Source organism: Pseudophryne corroboree, chromosome 8, assembly GCF_028390025.1.
Source record: "Pseudophryne corroboree isolate aPseCor3 chromosome 8, aPseCor3.hap2, whole genome shotgun sequence".
In the NCBI taxonomy this organism is placed as follows: domain Eukaryota; kingdom Metazoa; phylum Chordata; class Amphibia; order Anura; family Myobatrachidae; genus Pseudophryne; species Pseudophryne corroboree.
Genome location: NC_086451.1, coordinates 461,694,326 through 461,707,508, shown reverse-complemented (window position 1 = coordinate 461,707,508; position 13,183 = coordinate 461,694,326). Strand labels below are relative to the sequence as shown.

The window sequence follows — 13,183 nt, the reverse complement described above, 5'->3', positions numbered from 1 at the left end:
GAAACTAATTTTGCACCTTCAGAACATTTCTAAAGCAATAAATAGTAAAATATATGTTACAGTATAATATTAATTAATGAATAAACACAGTAGTGTATGCAAAACTGTTTATAAGCAAAACAGGTATCAGGCTCAGGCTGTGTGTTCCGTCCATGTGCGGTACTTGCTGTGACCTTGGACGCCATAACAGCCCCACTGATGCTTGCTGTGTCACCTGCAATGTCCGCGGAAGCTGTACCCACTGACACTTGCGCGTATTGCGTGTTACGCCCATGCGCAGAAAATGTTCCGGATTAAAGGATGTCCCTAACCCCCTTTAATCCGGACAAATCAAAAACTCCGGATTAAAAGAGGTTCCGGATCATCGGTTGCCGGAAAATCGGTGGTGTACGAACACTGTAGTCTTTATTAGAGAAAGCCAGCGTGAGACTGTGCTGGACCGATGCCTCTATACACAATGATGTGAGGAATCTGCAGACCCCTGCAGTGCAATAGTTGGACTCAGAGGCGTCACTGCCAGTGGTGACAACTGAAGGGGGGAAAGGGGGGGGGGCAGTACGTGCGTAATAGCCTGCACCTGTAAAAAAGGGGCCTCTTGGGCAGGGCGTGGCCTCGCTGGCAGAGACGTGACTTCACATCCTGAACCTCCGTTTCGTCGCTCCAGGGTCCCCGGAGATGTGGGCTGCACCCAGAGACCAGCGTATGTGCGGTGCTGGCTCCTACACAGTGACGGGAGCTGGGTGCTGCACGTAATGTCACAGTGCAGCACCCTGTCACTGAACAGGAGCCGGCATTTTGGCGTCACCTCTTGGCAAGTGACACCCAGGTGCGGGCTGCACCCCCCCCCCCCCCCCCCCCGCACCCCTGTTGTGACGCTGCTGATTGGACTCTTGTCCTGCACATAAATAATGTGAGAAGAGGAGCGTTAAGTACATCTGACATGTTCAGCCGCACTCTAGACACAGGAAGGGAGCGGTATGTATTACCGCCGCACGGGATGCCGAATGTCAGTATACCGACATTGGTAGACTGTCGGCAGGGAAGCAAATGCAATGAATGCAACGCAGGCTTGGACAGAGTGTAATAAGGGCAGTGCTGTATCACTCATATCATAATAATTCTAGTTCTGTAAAACGTTGTACCATCGTCACTACGGATACTCGCTTAGCACAACCATTCTATAAATTGTCTTAGTGGTAGAGCGGAGAGATTATACACCTGCATGTATATACAATCTGATCATTAATGATAAATAATAACAACATGCTGGCAGCCCCTCTGTAGGGTTTTCACACGCCCTGTACACTATACCTCATGTATAATAAGTAATATACCAGCGTACATTACATCATTAGGGAACCCTGCTATACTTACATAAGTTCTGGGCTGTTTTGCTGTCCAGGACTCTCAGCTCTTTCACTTTCTTCTTCGTTAGCACCGGTTTATTCTCCTCCGCTTCTTCCATCGCTTTCTTAACTATAAAACAGTAATTATGTGAGAGAGTCGGGAGCGTGTCACAAACATTCACACACAGGTATTACTACTGTATATGTGCCAGGGACCAGGAGGGCGCGAGATCCTGTACACCCAACACGGACCACAGGGCTTGGTCACGGCTACGTGCTACAACTGACGGCGATGGGGCTCAGGCACCTTCAGGTAATAGGCCCCATCTGACTTGATTAGCGAGTCAGAGTCATGCTCAAAACAGCTGAGGCACAAGGCGGGGGGGGGGGGGGGGGGGCGGGGGCTCCAATGTATTACAAATTAGTACAGAAAGAAAACCTTTTCCTTAATAGTTATATAAAATGTGATTTGTAGATAACGTGTAGCCTCACACGCAGCTGTAACAGGAATACGTACGCTCCAGGTCTATATTCACTTGGCTCAGACGCACTAAATCAGACAGTCATTACAAGATAATATTGTTCCTAATGTCTACCATACAGTTTTGGCATTAAAATCAGACAATGTGCATAATAAATACCAAACCACATACTGTATGAGCTATTCTGTCTCTTACACTATCCCGTTATCTAACCAGCTATCTATCTATAGTACTACATTATCTAACCAGCTTGTTACATATCTATATTACTACATTGTCTAACCAGCTTATTACATACCTGTATTACATTATCTAACCAGCTTGTTACATATCTATATTACTACATTGTCTAACCAGCTTATTACATACCTGTATTACATTATCTAACCAGCTTGTTACATATCTATATTACTACATTGTCTAACCAGCTTATTACATACCTGTATTACATTATCTAACCAGCTTGTTACATATCTATATTACTACATTGTCTAACCAGCTTATTACATACCTGTATTACATTATCTAACCAGCTTATTACATATCTGTATTACATTATCTAATCATCTTATTACATATCTATATGACATTATCTAACAAGCTTATTACATACCTGTATTACATTATCTAACCAGCTTATTACATATCTATATTACTACATTATCTAACCAGCTTATTACATATCTGTTACTACATTATCTAACCAGCTTATTACATATCTATATTACTACATTATCTAACCAGCTTATTACATATCTATATTACTACATTATCTAACCAGCTTATTACATATCTATATTACTACATCATCTACCAGCTTATTACATACCTGTATTACATTATCTAACCAGCTTATTACATATCTATATTACTACATTATCTAACAAGCTTATTACATACCTGTATTACATTATCTAACCAGCTTATTACAGATCTATATTACTACATTATCTAACCAGCTTATTACATATCTATATTACATTATCTAACCAGCTTATTACATATCTGTATTACATTATCTAATCATCTTATTACATATCTATATGACATTATCTAACAAGCTTATTACATACCTGTATTACATTATCTAACCAGCTTATTACATATCTATATTACTACATTATCTAACCAGCTTATTACATATCTATATTACTACATTATCTAACCAGCTTATTACATATCTGTATTACATTATATAATCATCTTATTACATATCTATATGACATTATCTAACAAGCTTATTACATACCTGTATTACATTATCTAACCAGCTTATTCCATATCTATATTACTACATTATCTAACCAGCTTATTACATATCTATATTACTACATTATCTAACCAGCTTATTACATATCTGTATTACATTATCTAATCATCTTATTACATATCTATATGATATCTAATTAGCTTAAGTTATTATATATCTGTATTACATTATATCATCATCTTATTACATAATCTATATAACATTATCTAACTAGCTTGTTATATATCTGTATTACATTATAGAACCAGCTTACTATATATCTATATTACATTATATAATCATCTTATTACATATCTATATGACATTATCTAACCAGCTTATTACAGTATATATTACATTAACTAACCATCTTATTGCATTTCTACTCATAATACATTATCTAACAACCTTATTACATATGAAAAGAGTTTTTTTAGGGTCGGTGCGCTTAGTCACACGTTCAAAAGTTACTGTAGAACAATTGGTCGTCAGAAAGTTCTGCTACTTTTTGATTAAGTCAGTCAAAGACACTCCGTTAAAAGACACCTCCCAAACTTCTTTGGTGGCTGCACCGTTCTTCAAAAATGACTTGGGTATGTTCAGTCATGCAATTCTGTAAAGGTAGTGGAAAAGAACATGCGCCATATGGTGTAGTATTTAAGAATAAAATGGAGTGATATATATGTAAATAAGATATAAGTACCGGATAACTTCTTGAGATTTAAGCCTATATATCTCAGATAGTTCTTTGTGGCTGTTTCCCCACTGGATAACTTCTTGAGATTGAGCCTGTATATCTCAGACAATTCTTTGTGGCTGTTCCCCACCTAGGGAGAAAAGATCATCGCCATATGGTGTAGTAACCTCAGGTATATCTTGGGGTAACCCCCCTTTCCTGTTATAAGCGTACCAGATTGAAAATTCAATAATGCATATAGGATATGTAAATATCCGTGTAGAACAAGTCGGTCCAGTGATGTGTGATAGCTGAATCAATCGTCTGTTACTGCCTTGTAATTTATCAATGAAGTATTTAATCATTAACAATAATAATAATACACAAATTCAAAAAAAAATAAAATAAAACAGATCATAAATCTTAGCTGATTGGTATAGGCAGTAGACAGGTCAGTCTCAACGCGTTTCGCCTCCAGGGCTTCCTCAGGAGAATACATCATATCATAAGGTGCGCATATTTATACTGCTTTCAGTTTCACTTTCGACTGCACTTCCGGTTCGCGTCATTTCCGGAACCGGAAGTGCTAGGTCCGACTAGTAAATGTATATAAAACTTCCCAATTGTCTTTTCTCTAATAGCATTATGTTTCATTGGTGGTATAGTGGAAAATTCAAGGGTTTTCGGATAGTTGCAGAGCGCCACGGACACACAGTACATGTGCTCCGTGAGCTCCGTGAAACCGGAAGTGACGCGGCCGCGGCACTTCCGGTTTTCGGCTGGAGAACCCACATGCGTTCCAGCGGCAACATCCTGTTGCTGGTTGGCACATTGGATGGCGGAAGTAGCGCCACTGTAGTGAAGATGGTTCATAAGCAGAGTGAGAAAGTCCATTATCATTGATATTGCTCTGCAGCATATTTATACATAATAAGTTACATAAAGTGCATAAATAAATAAATAAATGAGAGAGGTTCCAGATTACTACATCTTAAAATTATAAAAATATATATATAAAATTAAATAAATATAAATATAAATATAAATATATGTGAAGCCATATATATGAGCAGTAAAACCATATGGATATGCCATGATCCCAAGTATATTTCTTATGGGATGTGTAATAAAAACCGTGTTTTGACATAATAAAAAACAGATGAATAAATAAATGATTGAATAAATAATTACAGGGAAAATCAAGCACGCTATTTTTGAGAGGAGCTGTTTCACGTCGAGCTCATGGTTCGGATTTGAGGTTTTAGTGTGTTTCATAGAAAGGGGGCAATCTCGTAGCCCTCATTATGGCCGCGAGGTTGGAGGGTATTTAAAGTAAAAATCCAGTACATTTCCCTCTGGGATAGCTTTTTTAGGAGATCTCCTCCTCTAGGTCCTAATGTGACATGTTCGATGGCTCTGAAAGTGAACGTATCCAGGCAGGAGTTGTGGGATTCAGTAAAATGTCTGGATAGTGGATGACTTTCAACTTTGTTTTTAATATTGCGTACATGTTCTTGGATGCGAAGTTTCAGAAGTCTTTTAGTCTTTCCCACATACTTACGATGGCATCCACACTCTATCACGTAAATTACTGAAGATGTGTTGCAATTAACAAAGTCCTTCATGTTGAATTCTTTGGTTTGGTCAGAGTTGAAAAAGGATCGTCTATTTGGATGGACGAATTTGCACATAATGCAGTGTCCACATTTATACATGCCTTTACATCTGGGAAGACTCGTAGTTGTGGTCCCCTTGTTTCTAATCATGCTTGGGGCCAGGATTTCCTTGAGATTCTGTGATTTTCTGAATAGGATTTGTGGACGTTCTGGTAGGATTTCTCTCAGCACAGGATCTAATTTAAGAACATGCCAGTGTTTTGAAAAAGACTTCCTGATTCGATTTTCTTCACAGCTGTATTGTGTAATGAATGGTGCTGCGTAGTTCCTAGTTTCTTCTTTCTTCTTTGGATGTATGAGGGTTTTTCTGTCCAGTGCTTCACCCCGATCTATTGCCTCTCTAATGATCTTTTCCGGATAGCCCCTTTCTCTGAATCTATCTGCGTAGATTAGGGATTGTTCTGTGAATGTTTCATTTGTCGTGCAGTTTCTTCGTAACCTATACATGGTTGAGAATGGGATGTTGTTTTTCCATTTTATGGCATGACTGCTATTATAATGTAAATAGCTATTGGTGTCGACAGTTTTTATAAAGTTCTTTGTGACTACTTGCTCTCCATCGTGGCTTAGGATCAGGTCCAGAAATTCAATGTGGCTTTTGTTGGTTGTACTCGTAAATTTCAGGTTAAAATCATTAATACCAATATATTCCATAAAACCTTTAAAACTCTCTAGATCGCCATCCCAGACCATGATAATGTCGTCTATGTACCTTTTATAAAAACGTATATTCTCTTTGAATGTAGCATTGTTGTAAATGAACCTTTGTTCCCACACACCCATTAAAATATTGGCATAACTAGGGGCGAAAATTGTCCCCATCGCAGTGCCACAGACTTGTAAAAAGAATGTATCTTGAAATTTAAAATAATTGTGGGTTAAAATGAATTGGATAAGGGAACATATAAATTCACAGTGATCCTGAGTGATCTTTGGATCGGTCTCCAATTTGTCTCGGCATGCTTCTATTCCCTTGTCATGGGTAATACTGGTATAAAGAGCTTGTACGTCGATAGTGGTCCATAGGTACGTGTCTTGCCACTGGAAAGCTTCAAAGTGGTTTAGGACGCTGGTAGTGTCCTTCAGGTACGAAGGCAAACCTTCACAGAGGGATTCACAGAGGAACTTAGATTAATCCTCGTCGAGGGATTACGTAAACATCTAATTACTAAAGATGAATTTCAATACCTCATGAATCACAACCCCATTATTCCAATTTTTTATCACCTGCCGAAAATACATAAACAACTGGACTGTCCACCGGGGAGACCGATCATTGCCGGCATTGACTCATTAACGTCACATCTCTCAGAGTATGTGGATATTTTCTTGAAACCGCATGTTCAGGGTTTGCCTTCGTACCTGAAGGACACTACCAGCGTCCTAAACCACTTTGAAGCTTTCCAGTGGCAAGACACGTACCTATGGACCACTATCGACGTACAAGCTCTTTATACCAGTATTACCCATGACAAGGGAATAGAAGCATGCCGAGACAAATTGGAGACCGATCCAAAGATCACTCAGGATCACTGTGAATTTATATGTTCCCTTATCCAATTCATTTTAACCCACAATTATTTTAAATTTCAAGATACATTCTTTTTACAAGTCTGTGGCACTGCGATGGGGACAGTTTTCGCCCCTAGTTATGCCAATATTTTAATGGGTGTGTGGGAACAAAGGTTCATTTACAACAATGCTACATTCAAAGAGAATATACGTTTTTATAAAAGGTACATAGACGACATTATCATGGTCTGGGATGGCGATCTAGAGAGTTTTAAAGGTTTTATGGAATATATTGGTATTAATGATTTTAACCTGAAATTTACGAGTACAACCAACAAAAGCCACATTGAATTTCTGGACCTGATCCTAAGCCACGATGGAGAGCAAGTAGTCACAAAGAACTTTATAAAAACTGTCGACACCAATAGCTATTTACATTATAATAGCAGTCATGCCATAAAATGGAAAAACAACATCCCATTCTCAACCATGTATAGGTTACGAAGAAACTGCACGACAAATGAAACATTCACAGAACAATCCCTAATCTACGCAGATAGATTCAGAGAAAGGGGCTATCCGGAAAAGATCATTAGAGAGGCAATAGATCGGGGTGAAGCACTGGACAGAAAAACCCTCATACATCCAAAGAAGAAAGAAGAAACTAGGAACTACGCAGCACCATTCATTACACAATACAGCTGTGAAGAAAATCGAATCAGGAAGTCTTTTTCAAAACACTGGCATGTTCTTAAATTAGATCCTGTGCTGAGAGAAATCCTACCAGAACGTCCACAAATCCTATTCAGAAAATCACAGAATCTCAAGGAAATCCTGGCCCCAAGCATGATTAGAAACAAGGGGACCACAACTACGAGTCTTCCCAGATGTAAAGGCATGTATAAATGTGGACACTGCATTATGTGCAAATTCGTCCATCCAAATAGACGATCCTTTTTCAACTCTGACCAAACCAAAGAATTCAACATGAAGGACTTTGTTAATTGCAACACATCTTCAGTAATTTACGTGATAGAGTGTGGATGCCATCGTAAGTATGTGGGAAAGACTAAAAGACTTCTGAAACTTCGCATCCAAGAACATGTACGCAATATTAAAAACAAAGTTGAAAGTCATCCACTATCCAGACATTTTACTGAATCCCACAACTCCTGCCTGGATACGTTCACTTTCAGAGCCATCGAACATGTCACATTAGGACCTAGAGGAGGAGATCTCCTAAAAAAGCTATCCCAGAGGGAAATGTACTGGATTTTTACTTTAAATACCCTCCAACCTCGCGGCCATAATGAGGGCTACGAGATTGCCCCCATTCTATGAAACACACTAAAACCTCAAATCCGAACCATGAGCTCGACGAGAAACAGCTCCTCTCAAAAATAGCGTGCTTGATTTTCCCTGTAATTATTTATTCAATCATTTATTTATTCATCTGTTTTTTATTATGTCAAAACACGGTTTTTATTACACATCCCATAAGAAATATACTTGGGATCATGGCATATCCATATGGTTTTACTGCTCATATATATGGCTTCACATATATTTATATTTATATTTATTTAATTTTATATATATATTTTTATAATTTTAAGATGTAGTAATCTGGAACCTCTCTCATTTATTTATTTATTTATGCACTTTATGTAACTTATTATGTATAAATATGCTGCAGAGCAATATCAATGATAATGGACTTTCTCACTCTGCTTATGAACCATCTTCACTACAGTGGCGCTACTTCCGCCATCCAATGTGCCAACCAGCAACAGGATGTTGCCGCTGGAACGCATGTGGGTTCTCCAGCCGAAAACCGGAAGTGCCGCGGCCGCGTCACTTCCGGTTTCACGGAGCTCACGGAGCACATGTACTGTGTGTCCGTGGCGCTCTGCAACTATCCGAAAACCCTTGAATTTTCCACTATACCACCAATGAAACATAATGCTATTAGAGAAAAGACAATTGGGAAGTTTTATATACATTTACTAGTCGGACCTAGCACTTCCGGTTCCGGAAATGACGCGAACCGGAAGTGCAGTCGAAAGTGAAACTGAAAGCAGTATAAATATGCGCACCTTATGATATGATGTATTCTCCTGAGGAAGCCCTGGAGGCGAAACGCGTTGAGACTGACCTGTCTACTGCCTATACCAATCAGCTAAGATTTATGATCTGTTTTATTTTATTTTTTTTTGAATTTGTGTATTATTATTATTGTTAATGATTAAATACTTCATTGATAAATTACAAGGCAGTAACAGACGATTGATTCAGCTATCACACATCACTGGACCGACTTGTTCTACACGGATATTTACATATCCTATATGCATTATTGAATTTTCAATCTGGTACGCTTATAACAGGAAAGGGGGGTTACCCCAAGATATACCTGAGGTTACTACACCATATGGCGATGATCTTTTCTCCCTAGGTGGGGAACAGCCACAAAGAATTGTCTGAGATATACAGGCTCAATCTCAAGAAGTTATCCAGTGGGGAAACAGCCACAAAGAACTATCTGAGATATATAGGCTTAAATCTCAAGAAGTTATCCGGTACTTATATCTTATTTACATATATATCACTCCATTTTATTCTTAAATACTACACCATATGGCGCATGTTCTTTTCCACTACCTTTACAACCTTATTACATATATTAACATACAAAATATTACATTATCAAACTAGCTGCGTCCATTAGCCTCTTTGCAAGACCTTGTTATGTTATATGTAGCAGTGTAAACAACTGGTATTTGTAATATTGAGCCCTTGTTATTTAAGTTATTTTATAGGTAATATTGTAACAACTGAAATTGTCACATTGTAACGCCTTGTTATTTTATAGGTAACATAAGCCTGGAGACGGCATAAAGAAGTGATAAAACGGCGATAAGCGCAAGGTGATAACACACCAGCCAATCAGCTCATAATTGTCAATTTACATATCGGAGCTGATTGGCTTGTGCGTTATCACCTTGAACTTATCACAGCTCTATCACTTTTATGCCTTCTCCAGGCTTAATACATCTGCCCCAATGTAAGCAACTGCAATTGTCACAGTGTAATGCCTTGTTATTTTCTATGTAATATTGTCACCACCTGATATTTTATTTATACCATTACTGCAGATTGGAACCGGATTACTATTTGCATGAGGTACATGTGTTACTAACTCACATTAGCGATTGATCAGACCTTGCTATACGATATTGCTGCATCCACCACAGGGCAACACAAAGCATTGTTGGAATAGATCACGAATCAGTTCAAGCATTATTTACTAACCCGGGGAACAGTCTAACATGTGAGAATTACACATATCGCTGGTTAGGGACATTCACAACAATTCACCAGAAAACAGAGGAATGCCCGGTGTACAGGAATGAATCATGGCTGGAAGAAAACAAACTCTAGAATACCGTGTAACAAGCGTGAGGATATAACCCCCCAACCGCAGGTGATAATTACATCGCACATGTGCACACATTACTGTCACTCAGCCACCTACATCCCTCACATTCTGGGGAACGTTCTACAATTATTGGTCATCTATAGTCACATTTCACGCAGATCAATAACCAGCGGACTATCACAAGTCAGGCTGACACCTTCGTTATCTCTATGGACTAAAATATAGATAGTTTCTAATAAAAAAATGTATATGTCCCAGAACACATTACAGGGTAGATGTACTAAAGCTCCTAGAATAGGTAAGTGGCGATGTTGTCATAGCAACAACTCAGTTTCTGTCTAGAATGCAATAGAGAAATGATAGCTTGAATCTGATTGGTTGCTTTGGCCAACACCACCAGTGGTCTGTTTTGGAAGCTGTACTAAATCTAACCTCTAAAACAGTCTTCAGTGAACCCTAACAGTGCATGTTTTCCAGATATATTGTGCTTGGTGCTATAGCTTTGCTGCCCTGGTTAGATGATGTCACAACTGCAGCAACGGGCACGTGGAAAGATCTATACACCGTTACAGGATTCGTATTGTATGAATTTTGGGGTAAGGGTCTTTTCTAAAAAGCAAAAACTTTAGTTTGCAGCTTTCTATTTATTTTTCTAACTTATGGTGGCGCAGAGTTATCCATTTATATACAGCACAAGACACTGCAACTTAGTAGAAGTATATGCATTGTTTTTACGTTTGCCTAAGCTAGTAGTGTCAACCTTTTTCATAAGCTCTAATAATAGTAACAACTAGCTGATGTGCTCAGTTTTAACAGGGCAAAGGTTTGCTGAGCAGAACATTTTACCCCTTTTCACCCCCATAGGAGTTGACTTTTGAAAAATCCCTGCTTAGTGGGTGACTGCAAATAACTGTCACAGTTTCCAGACCACCCAGCAGGTCACATGTTCCTGGTCATCCAGCTGGTGCACAGGGAGAGATCACCAACTGTCACAGTTTCCAGAGCACAATGGTGATGCATTGTAAGTGTCAAGTGGACGTTTTGCCACATAACTCCGAGATGAAGAAACCAATTACAGTGCCAATATTTTACGGACCAAGAGCTTTAATTTGGTAAATCAAGTGCCCTGCTCAGACGGTGGTATCATAGACAAAAGTCAACTCATAAAAGTCATCCTTCTGCTATTAATATATATAGATAATAATAATAATAATAATAATAATAATAATTAATTATTATTATTATTAGTTATTATTATTATTAAATAGAAAATCACAGACATCCCTATTCATGGTGCACTATCTTGCCAGAACAAACTACTGCACATAGCTGACCATTTAACAAAGCTGAAGTGGAATGTCAGGGTAACTTGTACAGGGAATTATTTTACCTCTAAGGTTTATATGTAAAATTTACAGGTTTGGGGTTTATTTAGTCATCATTGAACAATGAATTAAAATGTTTCACTTTTATTTGCTATGCTTGCAATTACAAAATTATTTTTTTTTTTAATAAAGTGCCCCCCATATCCACTGTAATACACCTGACAAAAATAAAATTGAAAAAGATTGATTTTCTGATGTTAATTCTGGGCATTGCTACCAACCTCAGGTCAAAGAAACAACAGACTAAAAAAAGTTTAATAAAAACATAATAAGCCCACTCATAGTGAGCGCAGCGCATGTAAACATCTCGCCATGTTATAGCCACACATATCAGTACTAGGTATAATCTCATCATGTGACACAGCGTTTACCCAAGGCTGGCTGTCTCCACTTTTAATAACCATTTCTAGCAATATAAAGATGATCAATTCCCTGGGAGGCAGACCACGCTGCAGCCGCGCAGAGGAAAATACCCAGGGGATATACGGCGGAGTATAAATGGTGAGGAAGAGAATTCTAACAAAAAGAAATGCCCAAGACACAGAAATACAGGTTCCCATGGGAAAAGGGGAATATTACATATATATATAAAAGTATATATATATATATATATATATATATAAAAAAGAACTTTAAATTTATCATTGATAAACATTTGCAAACATGCAGATTTATTAGTCAGTAAATAAAGTATAACATAAGGGCAACATGGTGGCACAATGGTTAGCACTGCTTCCGCAAAACTCATGGGACTTATGTGGGTGGAACTTCTGCCCGTGTTTGTGCGGGTTTCTCCACATTTACTCCCAGAATCAAAACACATACACGTGTGTGTGTGTGTGTGTGTGTGTGTGTGTGTGTGTGTGTACCAGCACTGTGGCAGTACGCTCGAGTACAGTGTACCGCTAGGAATCTGGCCGCTGGTATGCCATCCCCCTGCTCACACTGAAGCCGCCCTTAGAGAATATTACTGGCAAACTCCGCCGCCAAGCACCAAAAACTTGCTCGATGGCACCGCCTCCATTTTCAGTCCAGCTGGGAGCGTGGCGGTGTTGTATCCATGCTCCCGTGGCTGGCGCACAGAGGACCCTGGGGGAAGGGCGGCATTGGGACGTGCTGTGTGGCATCTGATCCTCAGTTTCCTGCAGCGGGCTGGGGCTGGGATGAGTAATTCCAATGGTCGGGTCCCCCTCCTCCCCACAAGCAAGGTCAGGTGCTATGCGTGTGTCACTCTCTATGTATATGAGTTTGTGCCGCAGTACATACAGAGGGTGTGGTGCATTTCCAACCCTGGGGCACAGGCTGAGAGACACAAAGTTGGGGGAGGGGGCACAGGCTGAGAGACACAGCGTTGGGGGAGGGGGCACAAGCTGAGGGACACTGAGTGAAGGAGGGAGGGGATGCAGGCTGAAGGGGTG

General features: G+C 39.3%; 1 protein-coding gene across 8 annotated transcripts in view; it reads right to left on the bottom strand.

Moving 5' to 3' along the window:
- The window catches only part of DIAPH2 (diaphanous related formin 2), a 1,435,719-nt gene that overhangs the window by 777,692 nt on the left and 644,844 nt on the right, over positions 1-13,183 (bottom strand). For all 8 annotated transcript variants that reach the window (XM_063938356.1, XM_063938358.1, XM_063938359.1 and 5 more), the window contains one exon: positions 1,375-1,476. In XM_063938356.1, coding sequence (XP_063794426.1) covers positions 1,375-1,476 — 102 coding nt within the window. The remainder of the gene's footprint in view (positions 1-1,374; positions 1,477-13,183) is intronic.